We start from the raw sequence: 26,991 nt of genomic DNA on the forward strand, positions 1-26,991 counted from the left end.
TTCACCATTGTTCTTTGGTCTATTTGTTGGTTGGTTTGTTTGTTTGTTTGTCGGCAGGATCAGGCAGGAAGTACTGAACACATTTCCAGGAAACTTGGAAGGAAGGAAACCTTACCCCAAAAAGGACCTATTCTATTTGGACAAGGATCCCGACACAGGGGCAGATCTTGATAATCTGATAATGCCTGGATCATTCATAGATCTTGCTGATGTTTGAAAATTGGTGCAGCTGGATTGGGTGACCTTGGCAAAGGTGTGAGCTCTACTGCTAGCGTTGTTTTTGATCTTGGGTTAGGGTTAGCATTTAAATGCTTCATATTCAGCACTAAATAACTTTATTTCAACTTTTATTCAAACCGCATTGTGATAATCTGTTCACACTGTTGAAATGTCCCCTTATTTCTCCCCAGTTGTGATGTCATACAAGGGGAAATTCAGAACACTCCCCTGTTCAAACTGATCGTATAACAAACACATGACAGATATATCATACAATTCTGATTTGAGAGAAGTACCACATTTCTGCTTTACTTGAACTTAATAACAACACTTACAAATTTGAATTTGAAACACCTCACACGACCCTCCAGCGCCAACCATCAGCTAAGCTCTGGATCGGGTTTTCCCCTACAATTGTCTAGATTGTTGTATACGGTTTACTGTAAATCAGCCAAGTAATCCCTCAGTGTGTATCCACCATTAGATGTCGGGGAGGGAGGCTTGACTGCAAGCTCACTGGTTCAAATCATCACACAGTCTTGGAAAATATGAACAGGGAAAATGAAGGAGCAACACTTGCTTTCCCCAAAACCACCAAGATGCCCTCGAGCAAAGCATTTATCCCCAAACTGCTCCATTAGAGCTGCTCGGTTGCCAACGGTGGAAGACTGGCTTCACTGGCGGCGTCCATAGGGGAATGTAAGTGTGTCTGTGCCTGTTTGTATCCGTCTGCAAAAAGACAAGCGGTGCACTGAGAAGAAAAAGCACTGAATGATTGCGCCTGAGAACGTGGGATGAGCCTTTTACTTTGTAAGGTGAGCAGGGGCACGAGGTTTAACTGAGCCTCGGATTTATCTCAGCTTTTGGTTTCATTATGCGATTTTCCATTTTCCTAGAAAGTGCCTCTGAGGCAGTCCTTAAATAAGAAGCCAGTGGTGGTTAAAGGGGAATACAAATCCAATAATTTCGAAATAAGTCGGAGTAGCTGTGAGAAAGGAATACTTCTCAAACACCATGTTGTTCTATTTGCTGAGTCCCGAGAACAAGATCTCATCCTTTTAAAGAAGGTGCTACTGTTCCATTAATCTACCCTGGCAATGTCTTTCGACAGTTTGGACAACAAAAGAGGTTTCAGTGGCTAGACGTTTCAGTATTTGCAACAGAGGTGGGATTTTGCGGAGTCGGACGTTTCCTGCCAGTTAACATTACATGCTGCACAATAACAGCATTAAGTGGAAACCCTGAAAGGCAGCTTTTTTGTTGTTTGTTCATTCATCTGGTGATTTTAAATTTGCCTGCCTTTAACCTGCTGCCCTGAGAGAATCCTATCAGAGCCTCTGAAGGATAATGGTGAGACATTTTTCAAAGACTACTTTTTCTGTTCCCTTGCATTACCTTTATGTTCCCTCGCAATTCTTATCTATTCCCTTACAATACTTTTCTGTTATCGCACAACACTTTTTTCATACCTCACACCTTTTCATACCTTTTCTTGTGCAGCTCAGGCCGCGTTTTCCTGCCTGAAACGAAAAACTCATAAAATGTTGCATGATGGGAACTAGACGCTGCTGCAAGATAAAATGGAAAAGAATCGCATGGTAACGTAAAAACGTATTGTAGAGAAAATGCTAAATGATTTGCAAGGGAACTCCAAAGCAATCCTCAAACGATTTATCACATTGACCCTTCCTGAGACTCGCTATTTTATGTTACAAGATTTAAAAACAAAACAAAAAAATGTGAGGTATTTGAGGGCTTTCCGGTGGCTCATATACTTGAACACATACATAAATAAGTTGCCCCCCCCCCCCGAATTTCTATATTAGTTTTGTATCTTTAACGAGACGATTCTAGAAAATTGACTGAGTGAAACCTGACTAATCGCTCGAGATAAAGAGTGACAGGCATAAAGGCAGGAGAAGATGATTAAAGACAAATGATGACGACGATGACTTCTCATCGATATATTACTGTCTATAATGACATGATTTATAGTGGTGACTGGCACATAGCGCAGTGAGTCACCCACACCATCTGCCCCTTCCTACCTCACCTCTGCCAGCATGCCTGTGTCTAGCAGTCTGTATCCTCTCTTCGCTCGCTGCAGCCCATGCTTCATCAGTACTCCTCCCAGGGGTGATGGATGGCCCCGTCCAGGCTTCCCAGTGACTAAAGCCAGCTTCATCCAGACCACCTCATCTCTTCGATATTATTAAACTCCTATCACCCTTCCGCTGATTCACCCCAGCCACTCGTCACAACCGCAACCACTTACCTAGGCCCCGCGGCACAGCGGTCAGAACCGTTCGCGGCGCCTGATAAATTGCACCTACGTCACTTTCTCCCATCCTCAGCCTGAGAGCCTCCCTCTGTTCTGTAACAAGACCAAAAACTTTGCCTCTTTTCCCACAACTGTAACTTGACTCTTCCCGTTTAGAGTCTCCCCAGCACCTCCTCAAACATATGTATTATTCAATTTATCTGTGGAATTTAAATACCCTCTCTGACCCTCATCGTCCTCTCACCATTGGCCTGAAGCACGGCTTCTTGTTGACTTCTGGTTGCAGAACACAGTATGTGAGAAACTTTCCCAAACGCCGGTAGTCATGAGGCAGTCACAGGATTAACCCGATTTATACAATTTAGAGCCTCTAATCCACCTAATTTCCACTCCTGTGGACGGGAGAGGGAAACCAAGATGAGTTTGGTGGAACATGCAAAATCCACACAGGAAGAGATGATCATCTGGATTTGGAACAACAGCCGTAAACACTGCCACCCAAAAGAGCTGATGAAACGTTCACAATGATCAAAATGTAGATATGATCCTCTCTCTCTGCAAATGTTTATATCAGTAAAACAACAAACATGAGCACTAAGCTAATTCAATTTCCAAATCATGACAGACTTTCATGTTGAGGCCTTGCGGTTAGAGAGTTGGGCTTAAACCCAAAAGCTCACTTGATCAAATCCCTGGATCAGCAGGAATAAGTGTGGGAGGGGGACGTGAATGAGCAGTGGCCGCCCCCCTCAATCCACGAGGTACATGTGCTTGAGCAAGGCATCTAACCTCCCAATTGGGTGAGGCTTTTCATTGCATCTTTAGTATGTTCAAATTCACTGTGTATGTATTTAGAAAAGTGAAGGAATCTTCTTTTCTATATTGCATGTCAATATCAGATGATAGTCCTACATCTAGACATGTATGATTCTTTTTTCCCTCACCTGTGTAGACCTCTGCCTCCGAGGGATCCTCCACTCGTTTGTGCTGGATGATGTAGTCAGAAACCTTGCAGCCAATCAGAGGCTCCACATCCATCCACTCCAGGGCCACCATGGTGCTCGAGGGCTCCAGGTAAGGGGCTAAGCGAAAACTGAGCAGAGAAAAGAAACTTTAAGATGTGGACATGCGATGATTATAAACAACGACACATAAATCTGTAAATTTCAGTGTGCATGCATGGGACAGTTGTGCAATATATAGGCCTAAACTGAGAATGGAAGATTTATCTCATGTGGTCGTTCCTGGGCTGAGGCTGTCCCACCTCTGCCAACATCTCACCGGACAACAGGATGGCAAACGGCGGGCTTCTGACAAAACAACATTCCGATGCCACCTGTTCTCCACCAAAGAGATAAAAGAACAGTATTTCCATCTTCGCCTGCCCTCCAGCTGTATCTGTGACAGTGGCGTGAGAGAGGTGGGTTATCCCTCTTTCATACAAAGCACACCACTCTGTTTCATCCTCACGGACAGTAATAATAAAACTAGTAGTAGTGCAGGTTTTTACAAGTCTTACACTCCTGTCAGTGAGTGAGTGGGAGATTTGGCTGCTGCAGTGACTCTTCTCTTGGCCTTTCGTGCCAGCGGGGAAGAGGGGTGAAACCACACCCCTCTTCCCCATTTCCATAACTGCAATCCACAAACAAAACAACCATAAGAGCATCTCAAACTGCTTGTGCAACACTTGTGCAGCATTATTGTAATCATAAAAGTCTCAAGTATCAGTGCGTAGGTCAGAAAACCCAGCACTTTTGGTAAAGTATCGCCACAAGTCCCACCACAATACGTAAATAGCAGCAGCGCTCGAGTTTTTGAATTGCAGTTGTTCACATTTGATGTCTTTATAACAACTTCTCACCCCTGTTGGCCTGAAAAAACAAAGGTTCCTTGTTTATCCTTGATTTTGAAAACTGTGTGTATCGTAAGAATAGGCATTGGATTCCCTGGAAGAGGGCTGGGATTTGAACCGATTTACTGTCTGTATTTCAGGAGCATGTGACACACAAATACTTTGTTCCATGTACAATCATCACAGAAAGCATCGCTGTAAAATGGGAAATGTGTTTTTCTAAGCATCAAAACCATCTGTGTGTTGTCCCACATAAATAAAAGCGTAAAATTATGAAAATAAAGTTTCACATTAGAGTTGAAAGTCAGAACATCAGCACGTAAAATTATGACTTCCCAATTAATTCTCAAAATCTCTGGATTTCTTTTCTCCTATATGGCCTCGCTCCTCCGTTGTATAATGGAATTAGAAAGGTCAGTAAATCATTTTCATGAGACTCCTGTGTGTTTTGAGATTCATATTATGCCACTATTTTGTTGCGCAGTGACATTGTCCCTCATTACCAACAATGACAAGTAGAAAGCATTTGATGTATTCGTGTCTGGCGAAGTCTGAATGAGGACATGGGTTTAAATTTCAAAATTGAACTGGTCTAGCCTCATCGACTTTTGGAAAATGAGTTTGCATTTTTACCTTCAAAATTTGCTCTGGCATTCCCCCCAGGTGGTATACAATTCTTTACATTACGTCAGCAAGAATGATTTTCAGCTATAAATGTGGTTATAGATGATATGTGGGCAGGGCCTCTGCCAAAAAGAAACCATTACATTGGGTGCAAATGTCATTAGGTCTGGGACCCACAATGCTCTCTTGCAGCAGCTACACTATATTTTATCCTTGTTACGCTTTTATTAATCTATAGTGGCGCCAGAGAACGTTGGCATTCATTCTGGATCATTCCTGCTCCTTTTTCAGAAGTTCTCAGAGCAACGCTATCTGGGGATGGATGACTCAGAAAAGCCTCAGGGGTATTGTTGGGACACCTTGGATGAGAGCATGTTCTTTTCAGAGGGGTGTAATGGCCGACTGACAGTTATTAGAACTTTGGGGACTTTTGTCTTCAACTCTCTTCAGTGACTCAGGAGTCAGGTAGAGACAGGTGTGTGTATGTGTGTGTGTGTGTGTGTGTCTGTGTGTGTGTTTGTGTGTGTGTGTGTGTGTGAGCATGTCCACATGCATACATGAGTGTGTCTGCAGTGCATCAGTGCATGCAACCATGAAATCTCTCCTGTGCGGGAGTTCCTGGGTGTCGTGGTGTCACCTCACACTTACATCGGCTGCCGGAGGGGACTGCAGTTAGGCAGGCCATCTTTGCTGAAGGCACTCAGGTCACAGCGACACCAGTTATCAATGACATCGCCCTTTCCAGCACACCAGTATGAGCTCATTGTGGCGCCTTTGAAGGCCTGTAAAGGGTAACAGGTGAGAGAAATGCAATTATCTCTTGGAACATGCGCTGCCCGTCCATCTAGGCTTGCACCCCCCCCCCCCCCCATCTCCCGACCCGCCCACCTTCCCCACCACTGCCCTCCATATCCCAGCACGCACACGTAGACACACACTCCTGTACCGCTGTCCATATGATGACTGTCCACCGACTATAATCATTTCCTTTCGCCTTATCCCCTAAAATGAGCCATGAGTGCTAACATGTCAAACCTCAGCCTTACTTTAATAGCCCCTTGAGGAAGTGAGGGCTGGCAAAATAGTCTTAGGCTCAAATTGGATCTCACAAAGATAGCAGTACAGGTATACACACACACACACACACACACAGATACACACACACACACACACACACACACATACACACACGCACACGCACAGAGTGACCTTTTCACACCCACAGTTCCCAATTACCGGAAGGCAGGAACATCGCACCATAATATCGACAAGCTTACACTGTGATATCATAGATGCGCTGTGACTTTTATAATGGAGGTGTGACAGCTGTGACACTCCCCACCTCCGCCATTCTATGCGCATGTTGGTGTGTGAGGGGTGTGTGAATGTGTGTGTGTGCATCTGTCGCTGTCGGCCTGTCTGGGTAGGGGACAGAGGGGGAGGGGTAGTGAGATGTAAGGAGATGATGTCATCTCCGTGTGCAGCTTCATTAACAGGGCGAAAGAAGAAGGAAAAAAATCAGAGGCAGAGGCGCAGTCATTCTCTAAAAGGCAGCAAGATGCCAATATAACCGTCAAAGTAATAAAGTATAATGTCAGGGCTTTCCCTACAGCCACAGGCATGATATAGAGGGAGTTCAAGGGAGTTCGCCAGCCCTCTGGCTCCCCCTCTCACACTATGGATCAATGGAGCACTCAGATATTTATGTGCTCTGACCGGCTGGTAGCGCCGCCTCATGCAGACCACGTTGGGAGATGTGCTTGATCATGGTCACAAAAATAGGACACTGGGGCCGTGTGGAAACATTATCACTGGGCAACAGCCATCCACCAAAAAGCAGAGAGGAGCCACTCCTTTGTTTCCATCACACCGTGACACTGACTTATCCGAAAGCAAAAAGAATTGATGAGACCACACACATTTTTAGGACGGCTGCGCACATGCAGCGTGTATCAGGCACATGCAACACACACACACACACACAGAGACACACAGCAATTAATGATTGATTTCCACAGTTGGTTGTTTCATTTCATTGGAGAATTGCCAAGGAAGATTTCTGCAGTGTGTTGATTAGTGAAAGTGACATTTGAGAGGACTTTGGGCTTAGTCCTGACCAGAGAGGCAGACGGCTCGGCCAAAAACACAGTCAGGGTATGCACTCAGAAGCTGATGTTAGCATTTCCACAACACTGCATTGTTAGCTGTAAAGGAGGCTCGACAGACTTTCATGGGAACTGACTCCCAATACCACTTGCTTTCACTCAAGGCAAAGGATCTTGAGAGTGGAAGTGGCCTGAATGAGTGGTAGAGTAGGAAAGATTGAGAAAAGATGAGGATGAACCGAGAGAGACTGAAGGAAATCTGACAACCTCCCCCCCCCCCCAAGATTAACAAAAAAAAACAAAGGTTTGAAAATGTAGACTCCCGACTCTCCCCAACTTACCGTGGGACAGGATCAGGATCCTTCACCAGTCAAGGCTTTCTCATTATTTATCCTCCCATACAAGCCCCTCTAAATTAGGCTGCTGAAGGAGCAGTTATTATAGAGGATAGGCAAGCACTGTAAGCCTTTGCTATATAATAACCCCTTGGAAAACCGAAAAAAGGGAGAAAAAGGTCATTTTATCCCCCCCCCTTGCCTGAAACCATGTGGCTAACTGCTGCCAGGGGTCTTGCCACCTCATGACGGTGGGAAGCAGGCCACAGACAAAGGCAACAAAAAAAAAAGAAGCTGTGCACGAGGCCTGTGCTTGCACATAGACTAGACAAATATGAGAAATGAGAAATGACCTCCGCTGCTAGGGGCAAAGAGGGGAGAAAGACCACAGGACCGCCATGCGTTTACCACCACCAAATACCTAGAAAAACCCCATATGGGTCTGCGCGCTTGAATGCATGGCTGCACATGTGAAAAATAGACAAAGCGATTATCACCGTGTTTATGTTTGAAGAGTAATGCAAGCCAGTCTCCACTGGGTAAACAGGGAATCTAGTTGTGGTTTACAGAGTGAGGCGGGGGGTTGGGCGGGGGCACAGGAGGTAAAACGGGGAAGAGGATTTCGAGAAAGCACGAAGAAGTGATGGTGAGTATCTGGTAATGGGTCAAGTGTGCGGTGGTAGAGACGGGGATATGTCCTGCCGATGTGGGAAACAAAAGGCCTAGGGTCAGCGAGGAAAGGCCCGCGACTCGTGACTAGATACCCTATACTTTATTGATTCACCGCGGATCATGCATTTCCCGGAACACTATAGATCCATAAACATTCTGAGGTGGCCGGACAGCTTATGAAACCAACCTAATCTTGCTCTGCTCGTCCCGTAGAAGACCCAAGTGCTGTATGACAAAGGAAGCCATATCTGAGCAGAGACTGTGACAGTGCGAGGCGCTTTCGTCAAGTCACGGCCGACTCTATCTCACGAACCGAGCGACGCACTCAGGGTCACAAAATACGCCTCGATCCCTCTTTATTGGCCTTATTGATACTGAACAAATTGAGCTGAAATGTAATCATCCCCCCTGCTTTGAAAGGAAGACACGATCAGTGGAGGACAAGGCCACTGAGGATCAGAAGCAAGTCCCAGCCACCAATTCCAAGGCTTTACGTCATTTGGGCCTCACAGACTCACTGGCACCAAAACACTATTTGGACCTTTCACTTACGTAGAAGCCGGTCATGACTTACAAGAAGGCAAAGGAGGCCATTGTGACCTCTTTAATGTATTAATCTGTTTGTCTAGTCTAAGCTGACCATATTACTGTCTGTCTTCAGAGGCTAATACACGAAAACACTGGCCAGCTGGCCCGCAGTATTGATTTATAAGACGATCACCAGTGGTTGTAAAGAATCTAAGTCAGCACACACAGGACACCATCGATGGTGACCTAAGTGTGTGTGTGTGTGTGTGTGTGTGTGTGTGTGTGTGTGTGTGTGTGTGTGTGTGTGAGTGTGTGTGTGTGTGGCGTGCACACATGCATTGATGTGGTGGCTCTTCCAATCATTCAGGGCTAATGGTGTTAACCAATCGGCTGCTTCTAGGAACCATATCAAAAGTAGTACTTCCAGGAAATTGGACACTGGGGGCAGATGGAGGGTTGGTTCACCCAGAGGTTGATGGGGAGGGGGGCGTTGGGGGGGAGGGGGGCATGCCGTGTCACAGTTGAACCCTCACACAGCAGGTACTGTTTTTAGGTGGGCCAATTCTGTCTGCCGCTTACATCTGATCAGACCAGACTTTTCCAGCGACGTCGATCGGCCCGTCACTAGGCTATCTTATCGTGTGTTGCAAAAACAGAAAGCTGCGCCAACAATAACAAAGCCAACGGAGGAAAAAAAGGATAAAACACAACTGAAAACAAATCCAACTTCTTTTCAGTTATGATTTAAAACCAATGACAGAACCTACAATTGGGTATCGTGTTTTGCGTATAATAATAAACATGTGCTCCGGGGTTTTGACGATACTTTGATGAAGCTGAGGAAACTGTGACACTTTTGTTTTCAAGCAGTTTTCCATTATTTAGACGAATGGTGTCGAGGAAATATGAACAATTTATCGATGAGACGACTTCTCACGCCACCTCTTGTGAACATTGGAAGGACATGAGTGATGTATCTCTTAATTACACCAAGCAAATCCTACAACAATACACTTTCAAGTTGCAAATCCATTTAAAAGGAAAATTGCCAGTGCTGCATTTGAATCATTCCTCATCAAAAGGATGGATGGTTTTGGACGAAAGTGAATGATGTCGATGATATTTTGTGGAGATTTACTTAGTGTTTTTCAATTATTATACGATAATATCTTCTGCTCCTTAATTTAGACCTGGGAGTTCAGGTGTCCAACATTGTGGATTGACATAGATGAAACTGCCTGTGTGCTTCTGCTTTACCCACTGCCCTAAAGCAAGTCATAATAAGGCTACAGGATGAAAACCCTGACTTAAAGAAGGATTGACGTCCAGAACGTTGACTAACACATAGTGTGTATGAGCGATACAAGGTTTATATAAATTTGTTTGATGCCGAGTATTGATATGATTTCAAATATGTGGTTATTTTATGTTTTACGTGTGAAATAAACTATGTGCCAGACTATTACCCAAAGATGGCCATCAGCATTCAGGGTGTGGTCTTTTTACCGTCCGTGCTCTTCATAAATAACATGAATGGGAAAATGCCGCCCAGGCACTCAGCATATTTTGCGTTCATCATTATGTTCACTCCTCCGATATGTGGATGCTGGTTAAGAAGGTAACCAAAAGCAGGCTCTTCCCATCCTTTTCCAAATAAATCTGCCCTGTTGTGTAATGCTCCTCCGTGCCCCTCCTGCACCCACTGCAACCACTCCAGACACGCCCCTGCGAGGGGCTGCAGCGTTGCGTTCGGTTGAGAGCATGACAGTGCCTGCTTGGCAAGATATAAAGCATTCTGACCCATTAGAATCACAGCCAATTTGTTCAAAAGGTTTGCCATAATTCAGTCACAGCAACACAGGACCTAGGACCACTGGCAGCCTCCACAGACGTAAGCTTATTTATTTATCCACTGAGGCTTTTTTTTTTTTCCTCGCTGGCCTTAAAACATGGGAGTGTCTGTGTGCGTGCGTGTGTTTTTGCGTGCACGGTGGGCCTGTAAGCGAGACCACCTTGGTCGAGTCCGAGTCGACTCCAAGACCAGTTCCAGTCGAATTCAAGTCAAGACCAGGTTCGGAGGAAGCCAAGCCCGAGAGCAGAGCGATTTGAGCAGTACTCAGTTATAAGACAAAGAGGCAGTGGACCTCAAACCTTTTCTTCCAAATGCGGAACATTACAATTTGTTTTAGTTAAACAGAAAGATTGAGAGAACTTTGTTTTACCGGCAACCGATGAATGCATAAGACAGTTTTGAGGCATTGTATTGATAGATAGATATATATACAATAACATAATAATAACAATAATAATAATAATAATAATAATAATAATAATAATAATGGAGATTTAGGGAATTTGATCAGAACTACCCACTAAAGAAATAGTCTCTCTTATCAATATATAGGATAATTGTTTCTGTAAAGTAAGTTTTTTTGAATAATGACATAGTAAATTGCCCTGGCTTGGTACAGAAAAGTCATAAGTTTAAATCTGAACTATCCGCATGAAAGGGGACTATAAGCGGCAGATCCCTTTCTCTATTTACTACATGTTTTCATGAGATACTCAGGTAACGATCTCATACTGGCTGATAAGATCTGTCTTCCAGGTATTATTATTACCCCTAAATCCATAACTAGTCTCACAGGGACTAAGAACGAGGCAGACATGCTGGTCCATTTACTCCCGCTTCTTTTCAGCCCCGGCCGTGGTCTTTTCAAGGGAGAGGTAATTTCACAAAGTAACAAAATCCCCCCCTGGCTTAATAATGAGAAGATTGATGCGACAGAGACACAACATGTCCTGTCAAAGAGTCGGGCGGCCGGGGGGAGAGGCCACTGAAAGACGCAAGAAGCTGAGAAAGGAGGGAGGGACAGTGCCAAAGAAAGAGTGACAGGTCCATGTAAGCCCTGTAATAATGGGCACATATTTAGACGCAAGCAATCAAATAGGCATACAAGTATAGTAATGACCTCATACCACTTAATCATAAACTGGACAACTAAGCCTCTGTTTTGATCGGATCAGTGAGTTTTTGGCGAAAGGAAAAAAAAATAACCTCATCTGTGGGAAAGCTTTTGCAACATGGCAGCCGTCTTTACTGATGTACCTATGAAAGCAAGTGTGTGTGTGAGACAGAGACACACAAAGACGGAGCGAGTGAGTGGTTGTGTGTGTGCGCGGAGAGAGGCATGTTGTTGTGTCGGCCGTCTCTAATGCAATATACGCATGTCCCTTTTCAGACGGGCAGGAGCGGCCGGGGGAAGACGTGAAAGAGAGGAACAGAGGAGCCGAGCGACGTCTCCCCTCCCTCTCCAGAGGTCGATGACATCAATAAGACGCTAATAATCCTGCCTCTGGCTACCTCGGAGGGGCTCGCCAGAGCGATCCACTGCAGTCTGCCCCTTCTCCTCCTCCTCATACATCTCACTCTCCCCATCCCCAGAAGACCACGGGTTGGGCAGGGGGAGTGGAGGGGATGGATACGGAGGTGTTTTGAAAGAGAGGGGAAAGAGACATTTTGCTCTTCCTCACGTTTAGCTATCGATGAGGCCCACAAGGGGCCGTCTGCTATCGATTGTGCCTTATTTTCTTTGGGGCTGTGCTGCTTGTCATGGGCTGCACGTACAGGGGGCTTTGTTGTGTGTGTGCATTCATAAGTTAATGTATATAGATATTATTATACATATGTAAAACTTTGCGTGTGTGTGTGTGTTACGCTTGCTTTAAATCTCTGCAGTAATTTCAGAGGGAAAAGTGATTAGATGCTCAATGTGGGGGGAGTGTGCGCTCAGACACACACACACACACAAACACAAACACAACACAACACAACACACACAAGCCATGCACTGGACATTCGGGTGCAAGCCAATGTCAAGATGAAATCAAAACAGAAGAAAATGTGGTGAACTTAATGTCAAGCGAAGCCAGAACCCTCCCTCCTAAATGACCTAAAGAAATCTGATATGATTAACTTTCACTGCAAATAGACCCAATGACTTCTCATACAGGATGAATCATTAACACGACACGTGGTCGTTGAGCTGATATTACATTCAGCTCACACACACACACACACACACACACACATATAGATATATACATATATACATCTCACACATACACATCGATTTCCCCACAAGAGGAGAAAACCATGATGTCATCTTTTCTATGTCCTCTGTATTACAGTGTTCGTTTCCAGCCCCCAAAGTTAACCAACTAATGCCACCTTGAGGCCAATTGGCACAACTGCATCACTTAAATTATTCTATGGGATATGTTCATTAAAAAAAGGACTGTGCCACCCATAGACTGGTGCCACCACATGCCAGATGATTAAAGAGGCAAAATATACAGAACAATAAGCAGACGTGTCGTGCACTTGTTTGACACAATGAGTGCAGAGGTTGTTACGTAAACATATCTAACTTATTTGTGAAATTAGAAATAAGATGACGTTTAGAGTTTAGATTCAGAAACATAAATCATTCATAAACTCAATAAGATTTTCATTTTTCTCATTCAACAATATGTTGCATTAAGGTTTATTTCTGGATGTGTATGTTTTTTGTATTTTTAGTGAGTGTTGATCAAATCTCTTGATTGTCAGGTCATATGTCATCTCTATCTCTACACACACACACACACACACACACACACACACACACACACACACACACACACACACACACACACACACACACACACACACACACACACACACACACACACACACACACACACACACACACACACACACATACTGGTTTCCATGGTTTGCGGGGCGTGCACTTTTTATCATAACCTGTGGGGACCACCCTTTCTAGAGGTTGTGGAAGTATGAAAAAAATCAGGGACACTAAGAAAAAATCAGTTAGTACATACACACCTTAAAATATCTAAATTCATGAAGTAGTGTTTTGACTGTGTAAAATGGGGACCTTAGAAAAAACGGGTAGGTATGGCTGATGGGGACCTCATTTACATATCATTTGCATGACTCACACAACTTGTTATAAGACTAATGGGGACCATGCTTCAAAAAGCATTTTTATATACATTATTACTGATACCGTAAGTCCTTCCATTATTACATTTGTTAGAGCTGTTTGTTTAAAACTAATAAAGTCTAGCCAAAAAGAACAAAAGTTGTTGATAGAAAATGTAGAGATATAACATGATACCTGTAAATGGTGATAGGGATGCAAAGCATTACTTTGTACAGAAAATCTTGCTGTTCATGAACTCCGCCTTACAATGAAGCAGAATTTGATAGGACTATTAGTGTAATGTGGTTGAAGTGAATATAAACTTATCAAACCGTGACGGGCTATCTATATCCCTACAAAGAATAATTCTTATTCAGTCAAATTTGTAAGATATTTTTAATTTCAGACAACCACATAGCAACCGCTTACTGGTTGTAATCTTCCCATTATTTACTTAATTTCCTCTTGTTGGCTGTAATGCGGTTATACATGTAGAATTTCACATTCTGCCAGCTCCGGTCCTTAAAAGCTTCTGGATCAGCCCTTAAACACTTCTCACAGTCAAACTTTGCTGGAGCAATACAAGATGTGATGAATCGATTCATGTGCCTTTCCACTGCCTTCACGTCTGTCTCCTTCCAGGGTGTTTTCTTCTTTCGGGCAGTTGTACCTTTAAGTGGTCGGAAAAACACATTTGTAAATACAAGGACTCCAAAGTGTGTAAGAGTTATAATCCAAAGTTACAAGTTCTATAAAGTATAAACTAACTTCTACAGTATAAGAAAACTAAAATATACAATTACTCTGCCAAGAAAACACTGATATGTGCTTTCTGACCGAAATTGTCAGTGGGAAAGAGGATTTTGATGCCATTTTCTTATAAGCTGAACATGCTGTGTTATATTAACAAATAAACTGTTCATTCTGATCAATGACATGGACTCACATTCACTGACATTAATTTCTCAAAATTGTCATGAAGGAAAAACTGTATTTATAAAATGTTGGATCTGTTGGATAAATAAATACAATGTACTGATTCACTCATTAATCTAACTAACTATGGAATTGTGAGGAGGTAGGACAGGTGTTTGGTATAGGGACTAGTTGTTGTTTGTATGTTAATACTATTAAAACTGTAACTGTTATGAGTCCTACTTTAAGCACCTAATATACCCAAACAACCCTTTATCTGATTATTGCAGGCATGAATATACAGATAAAACTACATTAAATGGGGGCACCAACAGTTATGCGGCAAAGGTCTGAAATGACAAAGTATTGGTGGCAACATCTTAAGTTGGCAACACCGACAACAGTCTCTGATCTGGCCTTTTTTTTATGACTGCTATCTAACGATGTCCTTTATAGTCTGACTTGACCGGGGTTCTTCTACTGCTCTGGGGGCTTCAGGTGTAATGTTTTGACCATCCAAAATCATGTTGTCTGGTGTTGTATAATCGCAGACAGTGGGGCCCATTGAGCTATCAGGAGCATTAAGAGGCAGAAAAGTGTTCTTAAAGTTTAGTTGAACTGAAGCATCACTGTCACTGTCACTTTCGGAGATGGTATCTGGTACGTGATCATCTGCACTCTCTGATGACGAATCAAATAGTTCAGAATCTTCCAGATCTGTGTCTTTCATCTAAAAAAATGAATGAAAAGATTATAAATATGTAGAGCTGTAACAGGTAGATGAGAAATTATTCTTTGTGCTGTTTTGCAAGTTTTGTGTCATAATTTGATTATTTTAGCAGTTTATATTATAATATGCAGAATATTTTGACTGTTCTGAAAAAAAAAAAGACTATATCAAATTGCAGCAACTTGAAAAATTGAAGTGCAACTGAAAGTTATTGTAGGCCGTCTTAATTTTGGTACAAAAGTCTCAGTTTCATTTTTTGAAGTCTGTAATCTGAAAATAAAGGCACATATGCAATAAATAATTTAGTAAAAGTGCATACAAGAATTTTTGAGATCAAAGTTGTGTCTGCTCTGCTAAACTAATTCTGAATTCACAATCTAGAAAAAACATGTTTCACACATTTTAGACACAACATTAGAGTTCATCGTGGGGACCAGTTTTATCTAACTTTTCAAAAACAGTTACTACTTGCACACTGTCAGAAGGTGTGTTGTGGGGACCACGTGAATACAAAATGTAGTGATAATTTATCAAGAAAAAAAATACTGTGAAGTTTGAAATCGACCATGAATATACCTCTACCACTAACCTTCAAGATGCCATACTTGAAATGTCATTGTATACCAATTTACATAACTTCTGACCAGTAAAGCTATTTCTCATTCACACAACTTACCACATGCTTTGTGGGGACATTTTACTCACAACATTATAGTTCATTGTGGGGACCAGTTTTATCTAACTTTTCAAAAACAGTTACTACTTGCACACTGTCAGAAGGTGTGTTGTGGGGACCACGTGAATACAAAATGTAGTGTGATAATTTATCAAGAAAGAAAACACTGTGAAGTTTGAAATCGACCATGAATATACCTCTACCACTAACCTTCAAGATGCCATACTTGAAATGTCATTGTATACCAATTTACATAACTTCTGACCAGTAAAGCTATTTCTCATTCACACAACTTAACGCATGCTTTGTGGGGACATTTTACACACAACATTATAGTTCATTGTGGGGACCAGTTTTATCTAACTTTTCAAAAACAGTTACTACTTGCACACTGTCAGAAGGTGTGTTGTGGGGACCACGTGACTCCAAAATGTAGTGTGATAATTTATCAAGAAATAAAATACTGTGAAGTTTGAAATCGACCATGAATATACCTCTACCACTAACCTTCAAGATGCCATACTTGAAATGTCATTGTATACCAATTTACATAACTTCTGACCAGTAAAGCTATTTCTCATTCACACAACTTAAAACAGGCTTTGTGGGGACATTTTACACACAACATTATAGTTCATTGTGGGGACCAGTTTTATCTAACTTTTCTGAAACAGTTTCTTCTTCTGACCAGCGAAGCTCTTTCTCGTTCACACAACTTAACACATGCCTTGTGGGGACATTTTACACACAACATTATAGTTCATTGTGGGGACCACTTTATCTAACTTTTCAAAAACAGTTACTACTTGCACACTGTCAGAAGGTGTGTTGTGGGGACCACGTGAATACAAAATGTAGAGTGAGAATTTATCAAGAAAGAAAATACTGTGAAGTTTGAAATCGACCATGAATATACCTCTACCACTAACCTTCAAGATGCCATACTTGAAATGTCATTGTATAACCAATTTACATAACTTCTGACCAGTAAAGCTATTTCTCATTCACACAACTTAACACATGCTTTGTGGGGACATTTTACACACAACATTATAGTTCATTGTGGGGACCAGTTTCATCTAACTTTTCAAAAACAGTTTCTTCTTCTAACCAGCGAAGCTCTTTCTCATTCACACAACTTAACACATGCTTTGTGGGGACATTTTACACACAACATTATAGTTCATTGTGGGGACCAGTTTTATCTAACTTTTCAAAAACAGTTACTACTTGCACACTGTCAGAAGGTGTGCTGTGGGGACCACGTGAATACAAAATGTAGTGTGATAATTTATCAAGAAAGAAAATACTGTGAAGTTTGAAATCGACCATGAATACACCTCTACCACTAACCTTCAAGATGCCATACTTGAAATGTCATTGTATAACCAATTTACATAACTTCTGATCAGTAAAGCTATTTCTCATTCACACAACTTAACACATGCTTTGTGGGGACATTTTACACACAACATTATAGTTCATTGTGGGGACCAGTTTTATCTAACTTTTCAAAAACAGTTTCTTCTTCTAACCAGCGAAGCTCTTTCTCGTTCACACAACTTAACACATGCTTTGTGGGGACATTTTACACACAACATTAGAGTTCATCGTGGGGACCTGTTTTATCTAACTTTTCAAAAACAGTTACTACTTGCACACTGTCAGAAGGTGTGTTGTGGGGACCACGTGACTCCAAAATGTAGAGTGAGAATTTATCAAGAAAGAAAATACTGTGAAGTTTGAAATCGACCATGAATATACCTCTACCACTAACCTTCAAGATGCCATACTTGAAATGTCATTGTTTACCAATTTACATAACTTCTGTACGGTAAAGTTATTTCTCATTCACACAACTTACCACATGCTTTGTGGGGACATTTTGCACACTACATTATAGTTCATTGTGGGGACCAGTTTTATCTAACTTTTCTGAAACAGTTTCTTCTTCTGACCAGCGAAGCTCTTTCTCGTTCACACAACTTAACACATGCCTTGTGGGGACATTTTACACACAACATTATAGTTCATTGTGGGGACCACTTTATCTAACTTTTCAAAAACAGTTACTACTTGCACACTGTCAGAAGGTGTGTTGTGGGGACCACGTGAATACAAAATGTAGAGTGAGAATTTATCAAGAAAGAAAATACTGTGAAGTTTGAAATCGACCATGAATATACCTCTACCACTAACCTTCAAGATGCCATACTTGAAATGTCATTGTATAACCAATTTACATAACTTCTGACCAGTAAAGCTATTTCTCATTCACACAACTTAACACATGCTTTGTGGGGACATTTTACACACAACATTATAGTTCATTGTGGGGACCAGTTTCATCTAACTTTTCAAAAACAGTTTCTTCTTCTAACCAGCGAAGCTCTTTCTCATTCACACAACTTAACACATGCTTTGTGGGGACATTTTACACACAACATTATAGTTCATTGTGGGGACCAGTTTTATCTAACTTTTCAAAAACAGTTACTACTTGCACACTGTCAGAAGGTGTGCTGTGGGGACCACGTGAATACAAAATGTAGTGTGATAATTTATCAAGAAAGAAAATACTGTGAAGTTTGAAATCGACCATGAATACACCTCTACCACTAACCTTCAAGATGCCATACTTGAAATGTCATTGTATAACCAATTTACATAACTTCTGATCAGTAAAGCTATTTCTCATTCACACAACTTAACACATGCTTTGTGGGGACATTTTACACACAACATTATAGTTCATTGTGGGGACCAGTTTTATCTAACTTTTCAAAAACAGTTTCTTCTTCTAACCAGCGAAGCTCTTTCTCGTTCACACAACTTAACACATGCTTTGTGGGGACATTTTACACACAACATTAGAGTTCATCGTGGGGACCTGTTTTATCTAACTTTTCAAAAACAGTTACTACTTGCACACTGTCAGAAGGTGTGTTGTGGGGACCACGTGACTCCAAAATGTAGAGTGAGAATTTATCAAGAAAGAAAATACTGTGAAGTTTGAAATCGACCATGAATATACCTCTACCACTAACCCTTCAAGATGCCATACTTGAAATGTCATTGTTTACCAATTTACATAACTTCTGTACGGTAAAGTTATTTCTCATTCACACAACTTACCACATGCTTTGTGGGGACATTTTGCACACTACATTATAGTTCATTGTGGGGACCAGTTTTATCAAATTTTTCTGAAACAGTTTCTTCTTCTGACCAGCGAAGCTCTTTCTCGTTCACACAACTTAACACATGCTTTGTGGGGACATTTTACACACAACATTATAGTTCATTGTGGGGACCAGTTTTATCTAACTTTTCAAAAACAGTTACTACTTGCACACTGTCAGAAGGTGTGTTGTGGGGACCACGTGACTCCAAAATGTAGAGTGAGAATTTATCAAGAAAGAAAATACTGTGAAGTTTGAAATCGACCATGAATATACCTCTACCACTAACCTTCAAGATGCCATACTTGAAATGTCATTGTTTACCAATTTACATAACTTCTGTACGGTAAAGTTATTTCTCATTCACACAACTTAACACATGCTTTGTGGGGACATTTTGCACACTACATTATAGTTCATTGTGGGGACCAGTTTTATCAAATTTTTCTGAAACAGTTTCTTCTTCTGACCAGCGAAGCTCTTTCTCGTTCACACAACTTAACACATGCTTTGTGGGGACATTTTACACACAACATTATAGTTCATTGTGGGGACCAGTTTTATCTAACTTTTCAAAAACAGTTACTACTTGCACACTGTCAGAAGGTGTGTTGTGGGGACCACGTGACTCCAAAATGTAGAGTGAGAATTTATCAAGAAAGAAAATACTGTGAAGTTTGAAATCGACCATGAATATACCTCTACCACTAACCTTCAAGATGCCATACTTTAAATGTCATTGTTAACCAATTTACATAACTTCTGTACGGTAAAGTTATTTCTCATTCACACAACTTAACACATGCTTTGTGGGGACATTTTGCACACTACATTATAGTTCATTGTGGGGACCAGTTTTATCAAATTTTTCTGAAACAGTTTCTTCTTCTGACCAGCGAAGCTCTTTCTCGTTCACACAACTTAACACATGCTTTGTGGGGACATTTTACACAAAACATTGCATTTCCTTGTGTGTACAAGTTTTACCTAATTGTTCACAGACAGTTTCTACACAAACTCGGAACAAAGAGTGATCATATAATGATAAAACAGTGATGGACATGAATTTACCTCTTCAGGTGTGGTCTTTAGCCCAAAGGCACAAGCCATCAGACTCTCTGAGTGGACAGGATCTGAATCATCCTCCTCCATGGTGTTAACAGTGATGCTGGTCGTCTGTAAACAAAAGTAAAACGTTCCCAATATTTACTTATATTCTAATATTTCTATTCAGATAAAGTTTTGAGATTACATCCATGTCATAAGCAGGACTGGATACATTTGGCAAATGACCCTGATTCTTTAACATATAAAGTGATAGCATTTCAATGCTTTTTAATTATGCCCAAACCCATTACCCTAACCCTACCCCTTGTTTTCGAGGGTATTCTTGCCCCTTGAAACAGAGGTTGAAATCTTCCCCATCTAATTGGGACAGCCCTCCAAGAGCTGTCAGTAGTCTTTGATGTAAACACAAGCGACAAAAGGTTTTGCTGGGTATGTCATTGTAAAAACATTATTGAGATCTCTAATGAACCAATGCTATTGTTTGCATTCACTAAAGTGACAAACCTATAATATCCTAATATCATCTATGCTAATGCAGGTGAATCAATGACTTTTCCATTCATCCAATGGAAGTTGAAAAGTTTGGACACTCTGCACTATTTCACATATAAATCAAAATTAGAGCTTCAGGCTGCTTGCAGAGGTTTGTAGACAACCCTGCTAGGATGCAGTGTTAATAGAGGATCATTCAGTTCAGTAACATAATATCTATAATGATCTAAACTGACCTTAAATAGCTTCTTAAAACTTTTGTAAATAAGATTCCTGTTTGTTATTTCATGTTCCTGTTATTTTCACTACACTAAGTGGTCGCTCATACATAGCAGCTTAAAGCATGTTGTGATAGGCAATCCTGGGTTTTTTTGTATATGTAACGTGTACATGGTTATAACAATATTAATACAGCCAAATTAGGTCCACATATTTCTCATTCTACTATTTGTTGTGATACTTGACTCATTGTATTTGCTGTGTTCTGTGCTACATACCTGTGTTTGCCATGGGCAGTCTTCACCTCCATAGTTATAGGCGATTTCTTCTCCTTCTTTGATGTCATCCAGGGCAAATAAACAAAGGTGGGGTTCTCCATTAACACCAATTTTTTTCATTTTGGAGTAAGGACGTCTGTGTTCATCATTAACTTGTCACCCAATTGAGCCATCTTCTCTGAAGGCATCAATACTTGAGAAATTGGAAAAATTGAAAAAGAAAAAATACAAATGTCACAATATATCACAATAAAACCAGAGCCCCACTTAGTATAACTTAAAATAGTATATGGAGTGTAGTTTAGGAATTCTTAAGTCCACTTGAAGGCAAACATGAATGCAGCACATCAGGGGTGGTAAAGTTTTCTCCTTCTCTGGGATTCTGCATCACTTATTATATCCTTAAAATGCAGATGCAGATTAAGATGCATTTATTAGTCCCAAACACATGCACAGACATGCAAAGGCACACTCATGCAGGTAGGGAAATTTAATCTCTGGAGCAGATGTTGGGGGAGTAATGTGCCTTGCTCAGGGGCACTAGACAGGGTAGGGAAACTCTTGGATTTTTGGACAGATCAATCCAGGTTCATCTTTTGTTGTTTCTCCGTGGAGTCGAACCAGAGACGAACCAGAGACCTTCTCTGCCCATAGTCCAAATTTCTGCCGATAGACCACCGCCTCTAGACCTCCCCCCTATATATAACAAAGTCTCCTTTGCAAATTGTACCCTTTGCAAATATACCACATCCTGCAAACAATAAAAACATTTTCAATAAAACAGGAGGATCCATTAATTCTATTCCTTGACAATGAGTTTATGCTAATATATACTACAAAACAAACCAAAACTGACCACTGCAGCATTCTAGTCCCTATTAAATGTACTCTGGAGCTTTTCTTTTGATTTTAAATGATAATTATTTATTGATTATTTACAGCAGATACCACCTTACCTTTTGCTGCATAAATATACTGGACCTCTAATTTGCAGATGTGTATCATGTTGAATTGCTGATCCGTGGTGGCATTTCTGAAGGAAAAGATTAAAACAAATGAGTTTACTTTAAAATAATTGTTTGATTTGTTTGCTTAGTAAGATTTTGTGGTACTACAAATTGTTGTTGTTGCCTAAAACCTCATGAGGATTGTTTTTCTTGCAAAATTCAACTACAGAAACATTCTCCTTCACTCTCTGTCATGAGTAACGTTCCTGCCTACAGGATGATGCATACTCCTGTGCGTTGTTGCATAAACTATACACATCTACAAACATATATGCACCGTATATCTGTCTTGTGCATGTGTGAAAGCTAAACCGGGTCAAATCTAAAGCCAATTCTTTAGATTTTACCTGCAGGTCATGCCTGAAAACACCTTAAATGAGAGATGATTATGTCTGAATAATTATGAAGGAGTTTGGCTTTCACATATAAAGAACACAGCAGGAGAATTCAGACAGGAGGAGGCGCCTGGGTAGAGCAAGCCAGAGGCATGACATGATGACAAATTCAGTATCAGAGAGCATAGTATTTTTTTTTACAGCACATCAAAGATGATGGCAAAAGAATGTAATTGTATTTAGTTTTGCATTTACACCAATGTTAAAAGCATTTGAATATGTCCTCATTATCAACAAAGAGTCAACAGGGAGATTTTTCATGCTGAGATATTTTTATTATCCCAGTCTCACGTGTGAGCTGTTAAAAACACTATGAATTTGCCTACTCGCCGGCTCTGAATCCTCCGGATAATCTCCTACTGTATTTTCTCAATGGCTTATTCGGACAATCTGCAGAGTTTTTACTGGGGGGGTGACAGAAGAAACTCTGGATTATCCGGAGCGTTTGCGTTTTTACAAACTGCCCCTATCTGGATAGTCTCTTGGTATCATCCAGATTGCAGTGCATGTTTAAAAGCAACTTAAAGAGAGTAAAGTAAGAAGGAAAACAAAGCAGCAGCTATTGTCTGTTGTGATTTTATACGGGAAATAGATGATTCACTATTTTAACTTAATTTAAATTCAACAAATGTGGTGTTATTCCCACATAATAACTGGTAGTGTTGACACCTTTTCTCTTATCCACCAGGGCAACACAGAACAGAAGTGGGTTAAATGAAAACCATGAAAGAATTATCCATAGACTATTCAATATTATTAAGATTAAGATTAAGATGCATTTATTTGTCTCAAACACATGCACAGACATGCAAAGGCACACTCATGAAGGAAGGGAAATTTAATCTCTGCTTTTGACCCATCTGGTGCAGGACACACAGAGCAGTGAGCGACCATGTACGGCGCTCGGGGAGCAGATGTTGGGGGAGTAAGGTGCCTTGCTCAGGGGCACTAGACAGGGCAGGGAGACTCTTGGATTTTTGGACATATCAATCCAGGTTCGTCTTTGGTTGTCTCTCTGTGGAGTCGAACCAGAGACGAACCAGAGACCTTCTCTGCCCACAGTCCAAGTTTCTGCCACTACACCACCGCCTTATGAATACAAATACACCTTTCAATTACATTGACCTCATCACACAAGAACTTCTCTCTCCCCAGCTTTAGCTGTACAAACACTTTAACTTTCTATCTGCAAAAAAAGTAATATTCACAGTAAAATTTCTCAGCTTTTACCTGTTTATTTGCCTGATGTTAATAACCTACTGCTCTACTTTTCTATTCTAGACATTTTATCATATTAGTGACTTGTCATTTGTGATTGTAGCTAATTTAACTTAACTACAGGTTTTAGATTTAATCTTCTATCATTTAATTCCAGATTTATGCCTCTGACCATGTTTCTTTAATAACCTGCTCTGCCTCTTCCACATGAACCTGCCCATGTTAAATAAGAAAATAAGTTAAAAGGGCCGGTTCATAACCAGCTTCCAAATAGAGGTTATCCAGAGCAGCCAGGTTACACTTCCTCTGTTGTTTAAAATTTAAAGCCCCTCAGCGGAAGCTACAGTCAGACTTAAATTATTCTGTATAATGGTACTGTGTAAAATGAGAACAGCTGTAATTTGAATTGTCTGACTATAGTCAAAACCTGTGCTCTATAATGTTCTCTATTAATTAACTTAAACATACTAAATATAGCTTAACAGGGCTTATATTGATATTAAGTTCATCATAACAAAATGAGACTCAAAACTCAGAAATGCTTAACTTGATTGTCTCCTTCAGTTTACATAAACTCCTACACATATGCATCATGCATGCAAGTAGTAATAGAAATGCAGTAAAACGTTTGAGGTCTTACACTTAGCCTTTGTAGCTAATCAGAGCTATTAATCATGCTAGCTAGGTACAAGTAATACATGCAATTTGAGGATTCAACACTGCTTATAATTATTTAAGATACAACTGTGCTTACCTTATGCTTTACTTTTGCTCCTCTGCACATGTTCTTATCTTCTTAGCTAGTTTCTCCAGCAAATAATCTTCTTTTACTGTTGATAGCTACCTCTTGATGCTGAAAATGTCCTCGCTGCTTGAATCATTCCTAATGGGGACAAGGAAGTGGGTGGCACCCAACCATATTTGGAAGATGTGTGTGTGTGAAGCAGTGGGTGCAGTACTAACTAGAAACAGTAGGGCCACCAATGAGCAATGCTCACACACTCACACTCACCAAAAAACATGTCGTATGGGCCAATGCTTAAAACTTCACGGGCACCCTCAGAGTAGCTCTAGTAGTCATTTAAAAGGGTTATCCTCATGGGGACCGGGATTTTGGTCCCCAAAGCGCAACCGGTCCCCATGACGTGACTGTGTAAACAGTCAACGGTCCCCATCGCGTGATGATTACCAGAACACACACACACACACACACACACACACACACACACACACACACACACACACACACACACACACACACACACACACACACACACACACACACACACACACACACCTTCCTACTTCCATGCGACTTTCTCACCTCTTTGGTGACGTTGTCTTGTACAAGACTGTAGAGGGGCACCACCCGGCTGACTTCCAGCAGCACGGGGACGGGGGAGGGCTGCTCCCCACTCCTGTTGTTGCCACCGCGGCCCCTCCCCGACACTCCTCCCATCACGGCCTGGTGATGGCACAGGTGGCAGCCACTGGGACAGCTTCCCTTCTCCTCACAGCGGATCTCCACGCCACTCACCATGTCGTCAGACAACAGCTGGCTCTTCTGCAGCGCAGACAGGTAGCTGATGAATGGTACCGACTTCAGCTCTCGACGCCCACCTCCTCCAACGCCTTGGTCTGTAGCCTCTGGGGGAGGGGGGCAGGCAGAGGATGGAAGGGTATGTGGGTACAGGTAGGAGGGGATGGAGATGGAGATAAAAAAAAGTCAACAACAACAATAAATCACAGTCATTTCAGGAAGATGGAAGGAAGCATGAACTCTCGCGACAGCTATTTCTCCCACTTAAATACATTACAACATTTATGAGTCTTCATTTGGACTGGCAAAGAACAGTTACAGCCCTTTGGTTGTATAGAGGTTCTGCATCTGGATTTATTTTACTCGCTGCCAATGAAAAGGAGAAACAACAACTAATCCCTTACTGTCAACAGCTGTCATGGACAAAGGATGAATGGGAAGGGGGTGGGTGGGTGGTGTAAAGAGGGAGGGGTGCCATTGGCTTCTTCTCATGAGTGTCAATTATCACTGTTTGATGTTCTCACTGGAGTTCTTCGGGGAAGATTCTTTCTTTTCTTTCTCATCGTTTCCTCTTTCTGTGAGAAAACGACACAGAATCAAGACAGGAACAGGAGAGAGGACTTCTGCACTGCTGAGGAATCGACTCGGATGTCACATCCGGCCGTGTGTCAGAATGGGAAAGTTCTGTCATACGTGTTATTATGGCAGATGTGTTTTGGGATCTATTTTTTATATATGGTGCATATATATGAAAGGTGAGAGATGGTTTCTAGTGATGGAAAAAGTTGCAATTAATGACTAATGATGCAGCGTTGAGACACAATGCATCATCAGAATGTGGATAAATCCCATTGTATTTAAAAGTGTATAACAAATTAGAACACTGACGATGGTTGATGATTTAATGTAGTTTCTCAGTATTGAGGCACATACTGAGGCATGTTTATTCTACACACACAAACACACACACAAACAGACACACACACACACGGTATGTACACATGTAGAATAACAAGGGAAACCCAAAAAGGAAAGGCCATTGCCATTTTTAAGTTGGGCTAATTGGGACCAATTAAGGTTGATATTTCAAATGACTTATTTCCTGTTCAAAGTTTTAATGACGGTGGAAAAAAACACCCTTCCTTCTCTGCGGTGAGACGGACAACACCATAGTGCACGAGCTATGAAATACTGCGTGTTTGTGTGAGGGACAGACAACAAAACAAGAGTGTCTACACATGCAGTTTCCCTCTGAGTCAACAACATCAACAATGTTAAATAAGTTAAACCCGGGACAGGACAAACATTGAGTAAACTCTCAGCCTTTCATTGTTCTAACACACGCACATGCAAACACACGAGGTTTCCCGGCAAACATTTAACAGATTTTGAAAAAAAAAAAAATCAAGGGCTTTTCTCTACCCAATATTTGCAGGGGGAAATCATTTAATCCTACAAATATTTGTAAATTTTAAGCATATTTTAAATAAAAATGTTCAGTCCACAATGACTAAAGCATGTGGTGAATGAAAACAATGAACAAAGTAAAAGTTAAACTTCTTATAACTTGTTGTTTTCTGAACAATATATAGCATTAGCATTTATTCAAAAACCAGACTATTACTAAATGGAAGCTGGCAAATTCCCAGAAGAAAAAAAACCCA

The 26,991-nt window shown here is 41.2% G+C and overlaps 1 protein-coding gene across 1 annotated transcript in view; it reads right to left on the reverse strand.

The window, feature by feature from the left end:
• Positions 1–26,991, reverse strand: part of LOC133974919 (astrotactin-2-like) — a 249,798-nt gene that overhangs the window by 30,493 nt on the left and 192,314 nt on the right. Inside the window, exons 17-19 of the mRNA XM_062412735.1 lie at positions 25,112–25,434; positions 5,625–5,758; positions 3,445–3,593 (exon numbers count right to left, since the gene is read on the reverse strand). Coding sequence (XP_062268719.1) covers positions 3,445–3,593; positions 5,625–5,758; positions 25,112–25,434 — 606 coding nt within the window. The remainder of the gene's footprint in view (positions 1–3,444; positions 3,594–5,624; positions 5,759–25,111; positions 25,435–26,991) is intronic.

Source organism: Platichthys flesus, chromosome 19 (genome assembly GCF_949316205.1).
Source record: "Platichthys flesus chromosome 19, fPlaFle2.1, whole genome shotgun sequence".
In the NCBI taxonomy this organism is placed as follows: Eukaryota; Metazoa; Chordata; class Actinopteri; order Pleuronectiformes; family Pleuronectidae; genus Platichthys; species Platichthys flesus.